The sequence below is a fragment of the Orcinus orca genome, chromosome 6 (genome assembly GCF_937001465.1).
Source record: "Orcinus orca chromosome 6, mOrcOrc1.1, whole genome shotgun sequence".
Classification (NCBI taxonomy): domain Eukaryota; kingdom Metazoa; phylum Chordata; class Mammalia; order Artiodactyla; family Delphinidae; genus Orcinus; species Orcinus orca.
The window spans coordinates 84,820,013-84,843,678 of record NC_064564.1 but is presented as its reverse complement, the minus strand read 5'-3'; the positions used below and the strand labels follow the sequence as shown (position 1 = coordinate 84,843,678).

General features: G+C 37.0%; 1 protein-coding gene across 5 annotated transcripts in view; it reads right to left on the bottom strand.

The window, feature by feature from the left end:
- Positions 1-6,184: 6,184 nt before the first annotated feature.
- MELK (maternal embryonic leucine zipper kinase) overlaps positions 6,185-23,666 on the bottom strand; it is a 78,572-nt gene continuing 61,090 nt past the window's right edge. For all 5 annotated transcript variants that reach the window (XM_033431118.2, XM_033431116.2, XM_033431119.2 and 2 more), the window contains 5 exons: positions 16,777-17,008; positions 15,661-15,757; positions 14,284-14,452; positions 9,166-9,269; positions 6,185-6,714 (listed from right to left, as the gene is read on the bottom strand). In XM_033431118.2, coding sequence (XP_033287009.1) covers positions 6,537-6,714; positions 9,166-9,269; positions 14,284-14,452; positions 15,661-15,757; positions 16,777-17,008 — 780 coding nt within the window. In that variant the 3' untranslated portion in view covers positions 6,185-6,536. The remainder of the gene's footprint in view (positions 6,715-9,165; positions 9,270-14,283; positions 14,453-15,660; positions 15,758-16,776; positions 17,009-23,666) is intronic.

Sequence of the window (23,666 nt, the reverse complement as noted above, 5' to 3'; positions counted from 1 at the left end):
TACAAAAGAGAACACCCTCCCCCAAAAAAAGAGACCCCAGAGAACTCACTCACTCCTTCCAGCACGTGAGGTCACAACGAGAAGACAACCATCTCTGAACCAGGAAGCAAGCATCTGCCAACACCTTGATCTTGGACTTCTCAGTCTCCAGAACTGTGAGAAATAAATGTTGTTTAAGCCACCCACTCTATAGTACATTGCTACAGCAGCCTGAATAGACTAAGACAACTAATATTTACTCATTGTGCTTTAAATTTCTATAGATTTTGACAAATGCATAATATTATGTACCCAACATTACAGTATCACACAATAGTTTTACTACCCTAAAAATTTCCTATTCAACACTCCTTCCCATCCCATTAGCAACCAGCCACTGATCTTTTTAATGTCTCCATAGTTTTGCCTTTTCCAGAATGTCATATAATTGTAACCATACAGTAGTCTCTTCAGACTGATTCCTTTCACTTAGTAAGATGCATTTAATGTTCCTCCATGTCTTTTCATGGCTTGACAGCTCACTTCTTTTTATTGCTGAATATTCTTCCTTTGTATGGATGTACTACAGCTTCTTTATCCAGTCACATATTAAAGGACATTTTTGTGACTTCCAATTTGGGGCAATTATGAATAAAGCTGGTATAACACCATTCACATGCAGGTTTTTGTGTGGACCTAAGTTTCAAATCATTTGGGTAAAGACCTAGGAGCACAGTTACTAGGTTATATAGTGAGATTATGTTTAGCTTTGTAAGAAACTGTCAAAATGTCTTCCAAAGTGAATGTACCATTTTGCATTTCTACCAGCAACGAATGAGTTCCTGTTGCTCCACATCCTTGCCAATATTTGATATTTTCAGTTTCTTGGATTTTAGCCATTCCAATAGGTGTATAGTGTATCTTGTTGTAATTAGAAATTCTCCAGTGACAAATGATGTTGAGCACCTTGTCATACATTTATTTGCCATCTTCTTTGATGAAGCATCTATTTATATCTTTCACCCTTTTTTTTTTTTTTGCGGTACGTGTGCCTCTCACTGCTGTGGCCTCTCCCATTGCGGAGCACAGGCTCTGGACGCACAGGCTCAGCGGCCATGGCTCACGGGCCCAGCCACTCCACAGCATGTGGGATCTTCCCCGACCGGGGCACGAACCGTGTCCCCTGCATCGGCAGGCAGACTCTCAACCACTGTGCCACCAGGGAAGCCCCACCCATTTTTTAAGTTGTAAGGTTTTCTTATGGTTGACTTTTAAGAATTCTTTTATATTTTGGATACAAGTCATTTATCAGATGGGTGTTTAGCAAATATTTTCTCCCATTCTGTGGGCTGTCATTTCACTTTGTTGATGGTGTCCTGTGAAACACAAGTTTTTAATTGTGGTGAAGTCCAATGTATCTATTTTTCCTCTTGTTGCTTGTGCTTTTCATGTCATATCTAAGTACTCATTGCCTAATCCAAGGTCACATTTAATCCTGTATGTTTTTCCAAGAATTTTTATCATTTTAGCTTTTACATTTAAGTCTCTAAAGTTAATTTTTTATATGGTGTGAGGTAGGGGGCCCAACTTCATTTTTACATGTGGATATCCAGTTATCTGAGCACCATTTGTTGAAAATGCTGTTCTTCCCCCATCAAATTGTCCTGGCTTTTTTGTCAAAAATCAGATGACCATTGTGATAGGCAGAAGAATGGCCCCTGACCAAAGACATTGCAACCTAATTCCTGGGATATAGGAAAATGAGATATTAAAAGGAGAATTAAGCTTGCAGACAAAATTAAAGTTGGCAAAATCTGGTCTTATAATAGGAAAACAATCCTGCATTATCTGGGTGGGTCCAATGTGATCATCTTTGTTTGAAGATGGAGGATGAAGACCATGAGCTGAGAAATGCAGGCAGCCTCTAGAAATTGGAAAAGGAAAGAAGTGGATCCTACTCTACAAGAAAGGCTTTTAAATATATAATTCTGTAGGCCTGTATTACATAATAATCATAATCATAAAAATAAGCTTTTAAAATGCATGAAATCACTGTAGAATCCAGAAGCTGAAAGCCTTTCAATTCTTATTCCCTTAGTAGACTGTATTCTCCTTACTCAGAGGAAGACACTTTGAACTTGCTATTTTTACTAAAAAGAATCACATAACACACTCAACTGTAGTAAATTACACTGTAATAAGGTCTGAATTAGTGAAGTTTTCCTATGTCTTAACCAGTTTGCATAAGATTGCTGCTATAAAAGAGCAATCTAATAAGTATCATATATAATCATGCTTTCCGATATGGTACAATTTCAGGAGAGAGGTATTACCTCTATTTCTAGTATAGGAAAGAACATGGACTTTGGAGCCTGTCATTCCTGGTTCAAATCCAATGCACTTGAAAGTTTTACAACCTGGAGAGAGTTATTACTTTGTCTTTCTGAGCCTCAGCATTCTCCCCTGTGAAAAGGATACCACCTCCCTTGCAGAGTTGGTGTAAAGATAAATGAGTTAATGTGTATAATATATGTTACGATGATTTGAAAACATAGATCTAAATCAGGGGTCAGCAAACTTCTTCTTTCAATACTTTATGATAGTAAGTACTTTCTGTTTTGCCAGTCATATATTGTCAAGACTACTCAACCCTGCCACTGAAGCACAAAAATAGACATTATGAGCTATTTGATATTGGCTGTGCTCCCATAAAACTTTACCAGAAAAGGCTGCAGGTGGCCCACAAGCCATAGTTTGCTGACCCCTGATACAAATCATCCAGCACAGTATCTGGCACACAGTGGGCACTCAATACCTGACAGCTACTATGATCATTGCTTTATTTCTCCCTATCACAGCTAACAAACACAATCTTTTATTGCTCCTGTGATTCATTCACCATTCTATCATTCCCAACTTCCAAAATATTCAAAATTACGTACATTGCTGTTGCAAAAGCTTCTGGGGTCACTCTACTCCCATCATCCAAACAACTGATCGTCTTCCACGATGTTACTGGACCTCAGATGCTAAAGCAGACAGGAGCTTCAGGACTATTGGTTCAGCTCAGTACTTAAATCCCTTCTATGACCTATCCCACAAATGGTTATCCAGCATGTCTAAACACCTCCAATGACAGGGAAACCACTCTATGTCTAAGTGTCCTTTCTCTTGTCATGTAGCTTGGAGTTTTTCTGAAAGCTCTTTATTGCGAGCTTAAGTTCAATATGGTTCAAGGACTTCCCTGGCGGTCCAGTGGTTAAGACTCCACACTTCCACTGCAGGGGGCATGGGTTCAATCCTTGGTCAGGGAACTAAGATCCCGCATGTCACATGGTGTGGTCAAAAAATTAAAAAAAAAAAAAAAGTCCAATAGGGTTCGAGTTGATAAGTATATACTGAGTCCCTACTATGTTCCAGACACTACTACATGCTGGGGACACAAAGATGAATAAGATATGACCTCTATCTCCAACTCTTCACTGGACTGTCTTTGCCTGCTATTCTCACCAAAACAAGACCCATACTCTCCCTTTGGGAGTCCTCCAGGTTCCAAACTCCCAATTCCTTCAACAATTCTTTACAAATTCCCTCATCATTCTTTCAGACTGCCTTCCTCTGGACAGAAGATTCACATATGCCCTATAAAGAAGCCCAAGTGTGGCTGGACAATGGAGAATGGAGCCGACTTACAACTATGCAGATTTAGTGTAGTGTCAACAATCTAAACCATATTTGCCTCTTAAGAACTAACCCAGCCTCATTTAATTAACTCACATCCCTTTAATTTTCCAAATGGTTCTAAAGAATTAGAGCTAAGTGATAGATTTTTAGATGATACGGCAACCATTAACATTTTCCTTAAAGAAAAGCAAGATTTACCCTAAATAGCAGTCAGGGAACCTATTTTTAGTTGATCCAGTCTATGGGTGGCAGAATTAATAACAGCATTTCTAGACTGAATTGATCCCCAAAAAAGATCTTTAATTTAAAAAAAATTTTAAAGTAAATATACTAAAAAGGATTAAGGATTGCAATTGTCAGACTGCATGTTTAAAAGAGAAAATAGAATAGAAAATAGTATCTCTTATATTAAGGTTAAGCAGTGTTTTATAAATATGTTTATGTGATAGATCCCAAAGTAAAATGTGCTTCTTCCTATGGTTCATGGTCAAAAGTTTTTAAGAATCACTGTTCCAGACCATGCCATCTGCTGAAGGAATAGAAGAGTGATTTTCTCTTATATCTTATAAAAACAGATAAATTGGACTTTAGAAAATTTTAAACTTTTGTTCTTCAAAAGACACCATCAAGAAAGTAAAAAGACAACATACACAATGAGAAAATTACAAGTAATGTATTTGATAAGGGACTTATATCTAGAACTATATAATTCTTACAACTCAACAATAAAAAGACAACCCAATTAAAAATGGGCAAAGGCTCAAAATAGATATTTCTCCAAAAAAGATGTACAAATGACCAACAGGCACACGAAAAGATGTTCAACATCATTATTCATTAGGGAAGAGAAAATCAAAACCACAATGAGATGCCACTTCATACCACTTCACAGGACTAAACTAAAAAAGACAGACAATAACAAAGGTTAGAGAGAATGTGGAAAAATTAGAACCCTCATACATTGCTGGTGGGATCATAAAATGGTAAGCAGTTTGTCAGTTTCTCAAAATGTTAGATGACTCAGAAATTCCACCCCTAGGTATACACACTAGAGAACTGAACACCTACATCCACACAAAAATTTGTACACAAATATCCATAGCATCATCATTCATAATAGCCAAGAAGTAGAAACAACCCAAATATCCATAAACTGATAAATGGATAAATACAATGTGATATATCCATACAATGGAATATCATTCAGCAGTAAAACAGAATGAAGTACTAAAATATGCTACAACATGATCAATCTTGAAAATATTATGCTAAGCTGAAAGAAGCCAGACTCAAAAGGCCAAATATTATATGATTCCATTTATACGAAATGTCCAGAGCAGTCAATCCATAAAGGCAGAAAGTAGATTAGTGGTTGCTAGGGGCTGGTGTGGGGGGAGGAACTGGGAGTAACCACTGATGGGTATAGGGTTTCTCTTTCAGCTGGTGAAAACGTTCTAAAATTAGATTGTGGTGATGCTTGCACAAATGTGAATATACTAAAAACCACTGAATTGTACACTTTAAAGGGGTAATTTTATAGTATGTGAATTATATTTCAGTAAAGCTGTTATAAAAAAATTTAAATCCCTTGACAGTTCTCCTTTACCCAAACAGTTTAGTGGAGGCTTCAAGTTCCTTCAAGTTTTGCATCACTTACTTCCAGCTAAATTTTCAACTCTCATCTCCTGCTATTTTCCCCTGCACCACCTTCTGCCTCCACCCTGAACACACAAAGCCATTTTATAATTCCATGCCTTTGCACATACCGTTCGTGCTGCCAAGAATGTCACACTCTGTCTTCTCTTTCTCTTACATATCCTTCAAGACCAAATACTGTTTCCTTCAAGAAATCACCCCTCACTCCTCCAGACAAAGCTGATCATGCCCTCTCTGCTATAAATACTGGTTGATGTATCTGCCTTGCGAATAGACTCTGAACTCCTTGAGTTTACTAGACAGTATCATCTTCAGCCCTAGAACCCAACGCTTGTAAAAACTTAGTAAACGTGTACTGAATAAATGAATGACAAAACATTCCCTCACTACTGACTAGAAACAGTGCTATTTTTTCTCCAACTAGTTTAATTGGTAAAATCCATACAAATGTAACTTGAGCGCCGGCCTTTAGAGACCAATAAAGTGAAATAAAAATACAAATTTGAGGCCAACGCTGAGACTTAATGGAAAATTACTATAAAGTAACATTTCATAGGGGTTCGTAGTCCAGATAGTTATCATTGTTGACCGAACATACATACTGAAGTCAATACTCTTTTATTCAACATATTAAATGTGTTGTTTAACTCCGGTAACCACAGCTGTGACTTAGTTAACGATCTCAATAAATCCTACTTAAATCAGAGACAGGAAAAAATTATGCAAATGAATTCTTATCTGTTTTTCTACCCAAGGCATATTTGATAACAGATAAAACATACCCCAAATAGTCTCTACTTAATAGTCAACAAGCCATTTGAGGTTTTATTTGGATCAAAATCAAATACAAAGAAGAGGAGAAGCCTGCTATATTCACAAATGGTTTTATTTCAGAAAGAAATTACACATTAAAAGGAGACATAGTTAAGAGCTTACACTCATGTATGGAAGTGAATCTAAGAAAGTCAACAGTTATTAATATACAAAGCACATGATTAAAAAAGACAGTAAGAGATAATGACAGAGAGGCTTGCCTTAGATTCATCCACGAAATAATATCTTTTGTTTAAAAACAAAAAGATATTGGTCTTTAAAATAGCTCTTTAGAAACGAGTTCGCAGTTCCAGAGGACTTTAAAAATCAAACCCATCACACCAGGCTCCATGTAGGCTGTATCACACCCATACTCATCAGGCAGGATGGAAACCATTCATCAATTAAACCTTGCAGCTAGACAGGATGTCTTCCACTAATCTCTTGTAAACCCAGGCATCACCCTTAAGCCGCTGCCTCCTGATACCCACCACGTCGGGTTTTTGAAGCTGGCACACTTCTAGCTCAAACTGCATTGTCACTTTGCCAAAATCTGACTGTGTTTGACACTTCAGTGTATAGCTGTGAAAAACAAGATAAGAAGCCAGTTAGCAGGAGAACCATGAATATTCTGTATAATACAAGAGATTTCTATAAGCCTCTAGGAGGCCAGTGGGGAAAATGAACCATTATTTCGTATTAAGCAATATAGTCCTGCTTACAGTTTCCAGATGACCTAGATATGCTTTAGTGATGGAGTATGACTGGTGTTTTCCCAAAAGCTAACCAGGATCTCAAAAAAGAATACAGATGAAAAGGCTTTACCAGAACTCTCCCTTGCTCCAAAGAAAAGCCCTTTTTTCATAGCTATACATGCCATTCATGCTCAAGAAATCTTCCAGCATCCTTTATGCAAGTCTTTCAATGGTGTAATCTGTGAACATTAGGCCATTTCCACAATGTTCACAACAAAGGAAAGCAGAGGGAAGATTAAGAATATTTTATTTTGTGCACTTCATCAGAAACTTCTGTCTTTCATGTAAATAAAGCTGAAGCCAGCAACCTGTCGGTAGGACACATGTTTCTGAGGTTTTTCTAACAGTAATAAGAGGTTATGATCATTACAACACTTTAGGGCAGAGTTATAAAAGAAAGTCCAATGAGACAGTACATTCCCATGGCTGAAACATATGGCATATATAATTAGAACTGCCACATGAACTACTCTGATAATGGAAAGGCCCTGTCTATATGAAGCCTTCCACACGTCTTAAGAAATAGGTATGGTTCCTGCAAAGTTGCATAAATTGAATTCATGTAAATCAACTTTTAATTTGTTTACATTATATTTTAGTTTTATTTAATTGTCTTACTGATCTTCAACAGATAAATACAAACAGTAAACAATAGGATCAATTCTAAATTTCAGTTCCCTAAATATTTAGGGGCACACGATTAGGCACTGTTCCACGTAAATAGGGAGAAATTACTTGCATCTGTTATGTATTACAAGGTGTATTAAAATATCATTCTTTTTCTTACTAACTTAGTTATGTCCTTTGGGGCTTAATCTATTAAAAATAAGCAGTTGCTATCAGAAATGCCATTAAGGTAAACCCTGTAGTTAAGGTTCCTGATGGGAAGATGAAGCATAGAGCAATTTAGTCATATCAAAGATAAAAAGTGAATTTTCCTCATTGGAAGAAGATAGTAATGGAATATAACCTAGATTAGGGACACCACACCACTGAAAAATTTAGCTTTTGTTATTCTGCTTTGTCACAAAGAAGGTAAAAACAAACAGAGAAGGTAAAAAGAAAAAAGAAGGATAAAGGCAGATCTTCGGGTGGATCAGGAAGTTCGAGGAACAGATTACTGGTGAATAGCCAGTTACCGATCTGATAGATCATACGCTGAAGGAAAAATAATCGAAAGTTTTCTAACACAGATTTGGCGAGAGGTTCTAACGCTGTGGATAAACCCCAAGCATGAAGAACAGGTCAGAGTTAGAGGTGATATAGTGATACCTAAAGAAGAAAGCCAGGGTTCACATAAGAGCGCTTGCCAACATTTAGAGATAATGAAAAGTAAAATTACTTTTGCAAAAGATTGTTTCTTGAAATCTTACTCTATACTGACTGTTCCAATTAAATGTTTTTGTTAATCCATCAGTGGCTCTTCTTGTTAGTGCTTTAATAATGAAATTTTAAAGAGACATAACTAAGTGGAAATGTTTAGAAATATGAACATCTTAAGCAACCAGAAGAGGTCTGGCTGTCCAGACCATGAGATTGTGACCAAGGAGGCTTTGATGGCAGTTCACTCAACAGTGGGAAACAGCTAAGGTGAAGTAATTTTCTAAAGTACTGAAAACCAGTTCTGTCACATAGAACGTCATAAAGAGAAGGAGTCTATATATATCCTTGATTTGTTTGAGGTGTCTCATAAATTTAGATTACAACTTATAAATATTATTGTAAAGCAGAACATCAAAGAAAAATAGAAGATGCAAAAGAAACTGGAAGAAGTTCAGATTTTCCTATTTTGAAAAGTCTAACTTTGAAAGTGGTGATTATATGGGCACTTAAAAAACTTCTATAGCTGGGCTTCCCTGGTGGCGCAGTGGTTGAGAGTCTGCCTGCCGATGCAGGGGACACGGGTTCGTGCCCGGTCCGGGAAGATCCCACATGCCGCGGAGCAGCTGGGCCCGTGAGCCATGGCCACTGAGCCTGTGCGTCCGAACCCTGTGCTCCGCAACGGGAGAGGCCACAACAGTAAGAGGCCCACGTACCGCAAAAAAAAACCCCAAAAAACTTCTATAGCTCATATAAAACAAAAGAGAATAAATTATGAACACAGACACTAACATAAAAGCTTTTTGGAAAAATGAGGCAAGAGAAATATATTTTTTAATTATGTTAAACAATTTATAATTTTTTAATTATATTAAAAACATAGGTTGAGAGGGGAATCAACCTCTGTTTTCTCAAAGTTCAAAAGACGTCAAGTAATAGATCCAAGTGTGCTTCTTACCCCTTTTGTACAAAGTCAACGTGCTTCTTTGGAAGAATAGACATTATTTCATTCAAGAGTTGATCTGGATTCACTAATCTGGTTGTAGTCACGTTATAGTGAGGCTTAAAAAAGAAAAAGAAGGGGTTAAGAAGTAAATCTTTACATCAACACAAAGACCATCCTACCTCATTTAGAGATTCCAAACTCCTCAACATAGTACCATTTCAAGTGGAAATATTTCAAGAAAAATTTACTGAAAGAATTTACAACCAACTCTTGGTAAGTTGGATTGAGATGGCACTGGGAAAGCTTGGAGAAATCACATTTATTAATAAGTGCATCCATATCACCCTTTTTTTCTTTGCATCTTCCTCTCCTATCAATTTTTTAATAAGTAAATAAATATTAAATAACGTCTATCTCTTTGAGCTCTACCTATTTCCCCCTTCCTACACAGTGATAAAGACTCCTGAAATGTAAACTGTGAGAAAAAAAATGCCCTAGAAAATTTCACTTGTATATAGTTGCATGTGTTTCCTTAATTCTTTCTTGATCATTTAAGGAATTTTACAGAATCCCAGGAGGTGATTCTATGACAATTCTACGAAGGAATGAATATAACAAGTATCCCTTTAAAAAAGTAATGTCAAGTTATTTTTTTCTCATTCACTAACAGCATAATTCTCAGAAATAATTTTTTTAATTAATTAATTAATTAATTTTTGGATGAGTTGGGTCTTCGCTGCTGCGCGCGGGCTTTCTCTAGTTGCAGCAAGCGGGGGCTACTCTTTGTTATGGTGTGCGGACTTCTCATTGCGGTGGCTTCTCTTTGTTGCAGAGCATGGACCCTAGGCATGTGGGCTTCACTAGTTGTGGCACGCGGGCTCATTAGTTGTGGCTCACAGGCTCTAGAGCACAGGCTCAGTAGCTGTGGTGCACAGGCTTAGTTGCCCCACAGCATGTGGGATCTTCCCGCACCAGGGCTTGAACCCGTGCCCCCTGCATTGGCAGGCAGATTCTTAACCATTGCCACCAGGGAAGTCCAGAAATAACTTCATTCTTAATTAGTATCTATCCATCCATTCATTCAACAACTATTTATTGACGGCTTACTAGGTGCCAGGCACTGTTTTATTTTTTAATTTTCATTTTTAAAATTATTATTATTATTATATTTTGGCCACACCATGCGGCTTACGGGGGATCTCAGTTCCCCCACCAGGGACTGAATCCGGGCCACAGTGAAAGCCCAGAATCCTAACCACTAGACCACCAGGGAACTTCCCCAGGCACTGTTTTAATAGGTTCTGGAGACAGAAAAAAATCCCTACCTTTCTAGCAGTATCTTCACCGTCAAACAAAATTATACTTTCTATGTCTTTCAGATTTCAGTTCTTTTTATAAATAACAAAATGCTGAGGTTAGAAAAGACCCAACTATCTTACTTTTCACTTTAAGAACCTATGACCTAAAGAAGAGCTATAAGTTTCTTAAGACGGGGTTTTTCAAAATGTGATAAAAATAACAACTGGAGTTATACAATATAACTCTAAGTGGTACATGGATAAATATTTTTATTTTAATTTTATATATTTGTTCCAATCAGATTTAGCAAAATATGATTAGAAAAACTAATGACATATGGTTTCCTTTTAAATAAATACAAGTTTTTAAAGTTAGTCACCTTGGGGCTTCCCTGGTGGGGCAGTGGTTAAGAATCTGCCTGCCAATGCAGAGGACATGGGTTCGAGCCCTGGTCCGGGAAGATCCCACATGCCGCAGAGCAACTAAACCCGCGCGCCACAACTACTGAGCCTGCACTCTAGAGCCCGGGAGCCACAACTACTGAGCCCACGTGCCACAACTACTGAAGCCCGCGCACCTAGAGCCTGTGCTCCGCAACAAGAGAAGCCACCGCAATGAGAAGCCCGTGCACCGCAACAAAGAGTAGCCCCCGCTCACCGCAATTAGAGAAAGCCCGCGTGCAGCAACGAAGACCCAACACAACCAAAAATAAATAAATAGATAGATAAATAAATAAATAAATAGTCATCTTGATTGTGGTGGTGGTTTCACAGGTACATATATAATGCCAAAGTATATTAATTGTACATTTTTAATATATGCAGATTATTGTATGTCAATTATACCTCTATAAATCTGCTTTTAAAATGCATCATATAAAGAAAGTACCAGATAAATAACAGTGCAGATGATACGCTGATATGCCGACATGAATGTGACTGTCAAATGACTAGAGTTCAGGAACCTCAGCTTCAAGTTATAAAAGGAACAAGTGGCACAGCTATGACAGGCCCCTCTGTCTCTTGGCTTCCAATCCAGGACTTTTTCACCAAATTAGATTGGCTTTTTCAAGATAATAACAAACTGAACACTTTCAAATCACAATTCAAGTGATTCCTTTGTAAAATAAAGAAATAATCCTATTTTATCTATTTAAATTTCAGATTTTTATAGATTGCTTCCTCAAAGAGGGCTTAACTACATATGATTCGCTATCTTAAAAAATTAAGGTGTTCTTTGTACCATCTTTTTTTCTTTTTGGCCGCACCGTGTAGCATGCGAGATCTTAGTTCCCTAACCAGGGATCAAACCCGTGCTCCCTGCAGTGGAAGTGCAGAGTCTTAACCACTGAACAGCCAAGGAAGTCCCTCTGTACCATCCTTTTAACTTTTCTGTAAGTTATAATTTTTTAATTTAAGAACAAGGTGTGGGGGCTTCCCTGGTGGCGCAGTGGTTGAGAGTCCGCCTGCCGATGCAGGGGACACGGGTTCGTGCCCCGGTCCGGGAAGATCCCACATGCTGCGGAGTAGCTGGGCCCGTGAGCCATGGCTGCTGAGCCTGTGCGTCTGGAGCCTGTGCTCCTCAACGAGAAAGGCCACAACAGTGAGAGGCCCACATACCGCAAAACAAAAAAAGAACTAGGTGTGGACTTCTCTGGTGGCTCAGTGGTTAAGAATCCACCTGCCAATGCAGGGGACACAGGTTCGAGCCCTGGTCCAGGAAGATCCCACATGCTGCAGAGCAACTAAGCCCGTGCGCCAAAACTACTGAGCCTACGCTCTAGAGCCCACGAGCCACAACTACTGAGCCCGTGTGCTGCAACTACTGAAGCCCACGTGCCTAGAGCCTGTGCTCCGCAACAAAGAGAAGCCACCGCAATGAGAAGCCCGCGCACCACAATGAAGTGTAGCCCCCGCTCTCCACAACTGGAGAAAAAGCCCGCACGCAGCAACAAAGACCCAATGCAGCCAAAAATAAATAAATAAATAAAAGAACTAGGTGGAAAATGAGGATAATCTCCTAAAGTAAGTCCTTTAGTTCTGAAAAACTTAAAACATTAGAAAGGGTTAAAGATCCAAAGTTAGATAAATCTTCAGATCTTAGGTGTATGCTAATCACAACTGTGGTTCTGCTACATTGGGGTTAAAATGCTCAACAATGACAATAATAATGATACTCGACACTGGAACACCTTATATTTAGAAAGCATTTCATATGCAATATAACATCTCATACAGTCTCATTTATATATCCCAGCTCTGTGAAGCTGCCAGGATAGACATTGTCTCCAGTTTTTACAAATAAAAAAATTGAGATAGTCAGAGATAAAATGACTTATCCAAGCTACACTGTATGAAGCTGAGGCTACAACCCAGGCTTCTCATTCCCAATCTTGTGATTTTTCTCTTACATCCTGGAAGTACTGGGAAATATCTAGAAAGCCAACTAATATCACAGCAGTTCCTACTGAAAAATGCACTCAAGTTCCAAATAATTTACATTGGTGGACATTTTTGAATATCATCTATTAGTATTTGATAACCACCGAGCTTCTCAATAATGTATATAATTGGACAAGTTTCCTTAATTTTCTTTAATATTTTCAGAGAAATGACACCATGATTTTCATAATCCCAACATCATGGTTTGAAATACCTCACAACTGTCTCCAACTAGAGAACTCGTAGAATAAAAAGATAAAATATGCCTAATAAACAGCCATATGCAACATAAAACTCCAGTACATTATGTAAGTTCAACAAGGCAACAAATACTAATGGAGAAGTCCTATCTTCTCTCACTTTAAGACAGGACATAAATGGGATCTCAGAACATTCTCCCCTGAAGCACCCTTCCACCCAGCAGCTCAGCATTTTTCTTCCCCCAAAGCTGCCCAGATTTGCTCAAAATGAGACTCTCAGTGCAAAATCTAAACACAGACCCAGTCCCCAACTCATGGGGAACACCACCACCTGCTCTTCCCTCCTTTGGGCCCCACACCTCTTGGAACATGTTTTTATTACAGCAATAAGCTCCGTGGATCAGAGCAACATCCCTGCCTGTTTTCACTGCCACTCTATGAGTTCCTCAAAGACATGAGCTGTGTCTTATTCTTCCCTTTACCTCTTACTTCCCTCAAACAAAAATGTCATTCATTAGATGTTTGAATGAATGCTCAGAGAGAATCCAAGAGAGTAAGAAATACTTTATATCTACTAATCACTTCTTTTTCTTTTCCTATCCCCACCAAATATACTGTCCACACCACTGACACATTAAACATGCTCTAAAAACATAATAGGTCTGTCAAGTAAGGTCCAAACGTCTTAGCCAGCCTATTTTCCTGACCTGTTGCTATTTTCCTCACACACACCACACTCAAAGTTCAAATTAACTTTCCATGCATTCAGATATTTCGTGAGGGCCTACAAAGGTACCCATGTGTCAGGGACTCTCCTATGTACCAGAGATAGGACAACTGACCTCAAGCCCCCATCCTTAAGGCAGTTCCTTATATATGCCCCATGCTTCCCCACCTCCTCTTTTGCCTCTGTGATTAATCCCCCTACATGAACTTTAATATTTGAATTTTAGTTATTTGTTCCTCCAAAGGAGCAACTGTATCTAATTTACCTCTGCAGTCTCAAAGACCACTGCATAGTAAAATGTATACTTTAGGTGCTCAAAAAATATGTATTAGCTAAATGGGTGAATAAATAAATTAAAAATACTAATCAATTCATTCATTCAGTACTTTTCTTTAAAAAAAAAAAGTAGTCCAGTTAGCAGTCAGCTTCCAAAATCCATATTAAAGAATTCCAGTCCACTTACCTTTAGTCTTCTTGGCCCATCTTTGGCCGAGCCCTTCCTTTTGCTCCTGGTAAGCACAGTGATAACCTTATCCAACCCCTTCTCAAGGCTCCCAAACACTTTGGTTCCTTTTCTTTTTGGAGTATCCTCTACATGTACTTGGTTAAGGTTGAGTTCCACTGAGCGACACCTTAAAAAAAAAACAATGAACCCACGAGTAAGAGTTGGACTTCCTGCCTTTTGGGTCCCTCACAGAGGTGCATTTGTCCTGGCTGTTAGGTGCACCTCATTCAGGTATGCCTGGCCAAGCCATCTTACTCTTCCTCAGGGAGCACAAAAGCCATCTTCCACTGAAATGTAGCCATCACCTCTCCCCCAAGTCAACTGCCAAAACTATTTTTCCCCTACCTTTTTTTTAGTGTCAAATATATAGAAAAGTTGAACAAAAAGTATAATAACCATCAACATATCCTTCTAGAGTCAACAATTGTTAATATTTTGCCACATTTGCTTTCTCTACATATATATAATAAATACATTAAAAATATGTACATCAAAGTAATCCATCTGAAGATATCACAACCCTTGGGACTTCCCTGGTGATCCAGTGGGCAAGACTACGCGTTCCCAATGCAGGGGGCCTGGGTTCAATCCTTGGTTGGGGAACCAGATCCCACATGCATGCGGCAACTATGAGTTCGCCTGCTGCAACTAAGAGTCTGCATGCCACAGCTAAGAGTCCACACACCGCAACTAAGAGTCCGCATGCTGCAACTAAGACCTGGCACAGAATGAATGAATATTTTTTAAAAAAAAGATATCACAACCTTTTACTCTGAAACACTTCAGCATACATCATCAGTGAATAAGGACATCTTCCTACATAACCACAATATCATCATGATATCAAGAAAATTAATAATAATGCCATAGCATCTAATATCTAGTTCACATTCTAATTCTCCCAATTATCCTCAAAATGGAGCCTGCTCAAAAAAATAGCTATAAAAGATAATGAAAGGTCACTTATGCTGCAGACCTGTTTGTACAAGAGAAATGGGCTTTATCTGAAGCACCCTTTAGGATCTTTAATATTTTAGAGTGACTGCTGTTTGTTAGTGGATGTCTATACTCCACTGGCAGAAGTGTAGGGAAAGATGGGCCCCAGCACAGGAACTGTATTTTAAGTTAAGGTGCTAGTTGTACTGCTGATGAGTCTCACAATTCCACCCTGAGAAAGGCAGTGGCAACAGCCTCAGTAATGGCCACAGACCACGTTCATATAGACAGTCCCTGACAGAATCTACACGATGGTTTACCTTAATTGGGTTTATCATATACGAAAAAAGGAAATCTGGTTACATATACTAAAGAAACTATACAAAACTGAACACTTACCGCCTCTCAGGGCTAATGACACCTGTTATTAACTTCTCTGTTCCTGCTGAATTTACCGGCATTTTAACTGGGGTCTCTTTCAGGCACTGGTTTCTAGCTATTAGAAAAACAACAAACACAAACCATATGTAGCTGACATGCTATAGTTTCCAATTCTCCATCAATAATGCATATATCACCTCATTCATTGGCTCAGAAATATTGTAATCACTTGCCCAGTGATGTTAAGGCTCTAATTCTTTAAAGAAATATTTCCAGATGATTTATAATAAAAACAAAATCATTTTGCTTTACATGTGTGGCTCTTCTTTTTCTTCACTGTAAAACTGAGGCCATGCTGATGATTTTATCATAAATATCATATGAAAAATCTAAATAGATCACATAAATAATATTTCATGATTACTGATTCTCCTTTCTATAAATAAAAGTCAATCTGTATTTATGCCTTTAATGAATATATTACTGAGAGGTGTTAATTCAATTCATAGACCTTTCAACTCCTATCAGGCAAAGAGAATAGTCCCCTGTGAAAGCTGACAAAAGTTATTAAAGAGGTTGTAAGCTTTGGTTATTTTTATATTCCCTATTCCAAAATTTGGTGTTTTATTCTAGTAGGGTATTTGTATCCCAGATAGTTTGTGACAAACCTGCATTAACAAATCTGGTTACTACTCATTAGTTAACTTTTTGTTCATGATCTAAAAGTACACCAATTAGAGATAATAATATTCACTTCATAATAAATATAAGATTCCAAGCTTTTAAAAACAGATCGGGGGTTTTGTTTTGTTTGACCATACAGCATTACTCTCTATGACCATACAGCATTACTCTCACTGGTTCCATAAGGACAAGAAAATAAAATTGATCAACAATATCTATTAAAACAGTTTTCATCTTTGTATACTGAGAGTATACAAAAAATTTGAAGGTGATTAATATGCTTTCATTTCAACTAATGCAAATAACATATGCTTAAAAAGCAGCTTGGCTTCTCCTAGCAATCCCTGAGAGCATTGCTAGCCATTTCTGACCTGCTATATGTTTATTTAGCATGATAAGAAGAAGGAATTTCAAGATGTTTTACCACTGCTTAATCTACACAGCAAATACCTTTTGAAGGTGTACTGTAATGATTTGGTGTAGTGAGTATTTCTCTTTTATGCTGGTTCTTATTAACTGGAGTCTTTGGTTCAGGAAATGAAAAGCACTCGTCATTCTTTACAGCAGACTTAGGAGTATATACATTCTCTTTGTTCTTTAATTTATTGACAGATGCTGTGCGTAATACTGGAGTTAATGATTTAGATTCCAGACCATTTGACTCTGTCCAATGCTTGGCAAACTGGAAAATAAAAGTTACTGGATAAAGCACACTGAAGAAGAAAAGTCAATTTCTTTACAACATGCCTTAATCATTTGCAAATTACCTTGCACCATTTTTATTAAAATGAAACACTATCAAAAGAATATTATGGGCAATACCAGGAAATTTGAAAATGTATATTCAGTTCTCTTTAGTACATGTAGATCACTTTAGGCTGTTCTATTGACGGGTAATTTTCAACATGTTTCAGGCCGTATTTAATCAAACATACCCAGATTCTAGGCAATTCAGGATGGGCACATATAAATCCCTAAGAATTGCTTCCCATACCTAGACTGCCAGTTTGTCTCTAATATGTAACAAGAAATAAAAGTTTAGTCAATGACCGGCTCAGAAAAACCATGTTAAAATACGGTAACAGAAATGTTGGATAGAAAATATATTTTAATCCTTTTAAATTTATGGTGGAGCTTGCAAAAAAGATAGGAAAATCCTCAGAGGCCAAACTAAAAATAGGAGCAGGAATTCAGAGATGTAATCAAGGCTGAAACTGTCCGCTGCCCTAAGGGCATCTACCTACTCTCTAGTATAATCTACAGTAGGAGTAGATTAGACCCACCACGGTGCTAAATTAGAGCCAAAGCTCCCATGTAAAGCCAGGAGGGGGTATAACTAAAATGAAAGGGTGAATTAAATATAAACCTGCCCTGCAAAGAGCTCGGCAAGAAAACGTGTCTGTCCTGGCCATGGCTCTGGAGGAGAAAAGAGTTTCCTTTAATAATTTTTAAGAAGCCACAGGACAGGCTTCACACAGGTTTGGAACCCTAATTCATACTACGTGCATGATCCCCAGAAATTTCAAGCCTAGAATTTGATTTAAAGTAGTCCCAGTCCTAAACTGGTTGTGTTCCAGGAAAGTGACGTGACAGAAGCAAACACAATTCCTAGCTGAAAGAAAAGCTTCAATCCAACACAACCCAAGACCTCAACCCTTAATCCAAGCTTCGAAGCATTTGCACAGAGTTCCAAGAAAAATGAGCCTATAAAAAAAAAAAATGCCAAAAGATACAAACACCATGAGCAAAAGTCAGCAGAAAAAAATAAACAAAAGGATCAGACCCATAAAGATGTCATATTGAAATTACCAAGTAGAGAATATAAATATGTTCGTATATTTAAAATAATGAAAGAAATTGAAAACATGAAAAGAGGAATGTTAAAGCAGTTTTGAAAAAGAATAAAAATCTCTAGAAATAAAAAACGTAATGATACAAATGAAAAATTCAATAGACAGGTCAAATAACAGATTAAATAGAAATGAGAAAAAGAATGTGAATGTGAAATAAATCTGAAATGATCTAGAATGCAGTCCAGAGAGAAAGATATGGGATATATGAAAGACAGTTTAAAATAAATAGAAAATGAAATTTAATGGTCTAACATATGCCTATTCTGAGTTCCAGAGATAGATAATAAAGACGATGAAAAAGCAGCAATTATTCAAGGAATTTTCCAAAATTGATTAAAGATACAAATCCTCAAATACAGGAAACACAATGAATCATAAACAAGATAAATAAAAAGAAATCCATATCTGTATTTACTAGGCTGTACTACTCTAGAGGACACTACCCACAGAGACAGTAACCCTAACAATGAGACTGCAGAACACCAAAATCAAAGAGAAAATCCCAAAAAGAGCCAGGGCGAAGACTAACTAGAAAGGAACCTGACTGACAGAGATTTCTCAATGGTAACAACAGAAGCAAGAAGACAGTGGAATAATATCTTCAAACTACAGAGCATAAAATAACTGATAAACTAGAAATCAATACAGAAGGAAACTACATTCTAAAAATGAAAGTGAAATAAAGACAATTTTAGCCAATTTAGAAAGAGTGTTTGTCATCAATTGTGACTTCCACTAAAGAAATTTTTAAAGGATGTACTCCAGGAAGAAGAAACATAATTTTAGAATGAACATTTGAGAGATAAGAAGGGTAAGTAGGGCTTCCCCGGTGGCGCAGTGGTTGAGAGTCCGGCTGCTGATGCACAGGACATGGGTCCGTGCCCCGGTATGGGAAGATCCCACATGCCACGGAGCGGCTGGGCCCGTGAGCCATGGCCGCTGAACCTGCACATCCGGAGCCTGTGCTCTGCAATTGGAGAGGCTACAACAGTGAGAGGCCCACGTACAGCAAAAAAAAAAAAGAAGAAGGGTAAGTGAACAAAAGAAAATGTGAGTCAATCAAATAAATACTGATAGTATACATTCTAAAAATAATATGTAATTTATGAAGTTAAAAATGTATAGAGCTAAAAACAAATTGTACCACAGTTATGCAAGATGTAACTACTGGGGCTTCCCTGGTGGTGCAGTGGTTAAGAATCCACCTGCCAATGCAGGGCACAAGGGTTCGAGCCCTAGTCCAGGAAGATCCCACATGCCGTGGAGCAACTAAGCCCATGCGCCACAACTACTGAGCCTGTACTCTAGAATCCATGAGCCACAACTACTGAGCCCACGTGCCACAACTACTGAAGCCCATGCGCCTAGAGTCTGTGCTCTGCAACAAGAGAAGCCACCGCAATGAGAAGCCCGCGCACTGCAACAAAGAGTAGCCCCTGCTCACCTCAATTAGAGAAAGCCCATGCGCAGCAATGAAGACCCAACGCAGCCAAAAATAAAATAAATAAAATAAATACATTTTTCAAAAAAAAAAAAAGATGTAACTAGTGGAGAAAAATGAGTGAAAGGTCCAAGAGACCTCCGTTTACTACTTTTGTAACTTTCTGTGAATACACAGATTTCAAAACGAAAAGCTAAAAAAAATAGCTAAAATACTTACATATCGATAGTATTTAGTAATCTAAGAGAGGGTGATCAGAGATTAGTGTTCTAAGGATTTCATATGTTTAGAAGAAAAGTAAAGATGCAGATTAACATTTTATTTGGTTAAGTTAAATAGCATGTTAAAAGATTAGAGTAAATATTAAAATAAAACAGAAACCAATGGAATGAAGGGAAAAATTGACATAAGAAACAAGAAATATAGGAAAAAAATACAGAAAAAGTGGGACAAATAGAAAGCACAAAATAAGACGGCACATACATGATAAGAACATTAGTAACCAAAATAAATGTAAATTTGGTAAGCTCTCACTTGAAAGACAAAGATTTTCAGTTTGCATACCAAATCTAGCTATGTGCTGTTTTTTAAGAGATATACCTAGGGGGAGTGGAGGAGGGGTGGATTGGGAATTTGGGATTAGCAGATGTAAACTATTATATATAGAATGGATAAACAACAAGGTCCTACTGTATAGCACAGGGAACTATATTCAATATCCTGTGATAAACCATAATGGAAAAGAATCTGAAAAAGAATGTGTGTATGTATAACTGAATCACTTTGCTGTACAGCAGAAATTAACACAACATTGTAAATCAACTATACTTCAAAAAAGTCATTTAAAATCTTTAAAAAAAAAAAGATACCTAAAATATAAGGGCATGAAAGGTTGAAAATAAAAAGATAAAAAAATATAAACCAAGCAAATAACAACCAAAAAAATCAATATAGCTATCTTAATATCAGAGAAACAAATAGACTTCAAGGAGAAACATATAACTAGTAATAAAGAGGATCACTATAAATGATAAAAGGTTCAATTCCCCAGAATAAAAATTCTAAACTTGTATGCTAATTATATACCTTCGTACATATATATATGAAGCAAAAATAGAACTACAAGAAGAAAATGACAAACTACCATCCCATTAGAAGATTTTTAACATATCCCACTCTCAAGCAGATAAATTTATGGGTCAAGCAGACAAAATATTAGTATGGATGCAGAAGATTTAACAACAGAATTTAATAAGATTGGTCTAATAGAAAAATAAAGGCAGAAAATAACAAAATGGAAACTAAAATATAATAGAATCAGTAAGGCCAGAAGTTGGTTCTTTGAAAAGACTAATAAAATTGATAAAACTCTGGTAAGACTGATCCAAAATATGAAAGAGCTGCAATAAACAAATACACTTCAGCAATGAAAAGGGGGACATAAACACAGATACTACAGACATTAACAAGATCATAATATCCTCCTGTTGATTTTATGCCAAAACATTTTAAAACATGTATGAAATGGACACTAGAAAAACAAAATTCACCAAACTGACGAAAAGAAATTGAAATACTGTGTAGTCCTATGAATACAAAAGAAATTGAATCAGTAGTTGACTAGCTTCTCACAGAAACATTCCAGGCCCAGATAGTTACATAATAAGTTCTATCATACATTCAAGCAAAATATAATTAATAGCTCTTAAAAACCATTCCAGAGAAAAAAAAAGAAAGAATATGTCCCAAGTCATTTTCAAAGACTAGTTATAATCTTAATGTCAATCAGATACGATTAATATAAGATGGGATGGGCAATCTTAATGCCAATCAGATACGATTACTATAAGATGGGATGGGATGCAAGAACAGGAGAAGAAAGGCTTTCACTCTTTATTCAGCTGTTCCATATTGTTTGAATTTTTTACAAGATGAATGTATCTATGTACTATTTATGTATCAATAATAATAAAGTTTTCAAAAGAAAAAAAATCATATAAGAAAGAAGATAATAGGCCAATCTTATTTAAGAACATAGAAGCAAAAAACCTAAACAAAATGTTAGTAAACTAAACCCAGCAATGTATAAAAAAAGATAGTAATACATCATGACAAACTGGGCTTATCTAAAGAATACAAGATTGGTTTAACATCAAATCTATTAATATAACATATACTACATTAACAAATGGAAAGAACAAAACCAGATGATTATCTCAATAGATGAATTCTATCCTTTTTTCTGCAACAGAGATTCATAATTTTTAAACAAATCTTAGCAAACCAGGACTAGATGAAAAAAAGGTCTTAATCTGAAAAATATGGGGTCGGGGGGCACAGAGGGGAAAGAGGGAAAAGAAGGATAAGGGAAAGGAGAACACGGAGGGGGAAGGGGAAAGAGGAGGGAAAAAGAGAGAACAAACATCATACTGAATGATAAAATATTAGAAGCATCATTCTACAATTGGGAAGAACAGAAGAATGCTTACTATACTGCTAGGACTACTAAGTGCAGTAATAAAAAGATATTAAAGGCATGAGAACTGGAAAGGAAGTAACAAAACTGTCATCCATAGATGATATAATTTTCTACAACACTCAAAAGAATATATAAACTGTAAGAATTTAAAAGAGTTTAGGAAAGTTGTTGAATATAACATCAATACACAAAAATCAGTTTCATATCTTTACACCAATATCAGACAGTTTAAAAATGTGATTTAAAAAAACCTACCAAATGGGCTTCCCTGGTGGCGCAGTGGTTGAGAGTCCGCCTGCCGATGCAGGGGACGCGGGGTCATGCCCCGGTCCGGGATGATCCCACATGCGGGAAGATCCCACATGCCGCAGAGCGGCTGGGCCCGTGAGCCATGGCCGCTGAGCCTGCGCGTCTGGAGCCTGTGCTCCGCAACGGGAGAGGCCACAACAGTGAGAGGCCCGCATACCGCAAAAACAAACAAACAAACAAACAAACAACCTACCATTCCCAATAGCAATAAAAAACAAAAGTACTCAGGAATAAATCTAGTAAAAGATATGTAAGATCATTTTAGAGAAAGTTATAAAATTTTATTGAAAGTAATTAACTAAAACCTAATAAATAGAGAGGTATACTGTGTTTACAGATGGGGGATTTGAGGATATAGACTTCAATTTTCCCCAAGTTGAAGTGTATGTAAAATTTATCAAAATGAGTCTAAAATGTATATGGAAATGCAAAGGAGCAAGAATAGACATTCTTAAAGAAGATGGGAGCAAATTGGCCAACCAGATAAAAGAAATATTATAAAACTAAAGAAATAAGATATATGGTATTTGTACAAATAAACCAATAAAACAAAATATTTCTCAGAAGCAGACACACTTATATAACAACTTGATATGTGATAGAAGTGCCATTGTAGATCAGTGCAGAAAGACTGGACTTGTCAATGGTGCTGGCACAACTGATTATAAGAGGGAAAAATTGATTCCCTACCTCATACCATACAAGAGAATTAATTCTCCACAGACTAAAGACTTAATGTGAAAGGAAAAGCTTTAAAACCTTTAGAAGCAATATATGTGAATGCATTTATGACTTCTGTAGAATGGTTTCTTTTAAAATACACAAAAATTATAAACCATAAAGGAAAATACTGACAACTTGTAACATTAAAATTAATGACTTCTGCCATCAAAGTAAAAAGACAAGTGACAAACTCAGACAATATACCTGCAACACATAACCAACAAAGGATTAGAATTAAAATTAAATTAAGAACTTCCTCAATACCACCAAGAAACAATCCAACAGAAAAATAGGCAAAGGACACAAAAAAAGCCATTTCATAAAACAGGAAAAACCATTGGCTGATTAATATATGAAGAGATAAATAAATAACCAGAAAAGTACAAATTAAAACCACAGTGAGATATCACTTTACACTCACCAGATTAGAAGATATTAAATAACAAAAAATATCAAGTACTGATAAGTCTGTGGAGCAACAGGGACATGTAAATTATACCTCATTTTTTAAAGAGATGGGGAGGGAAGGGAAGGA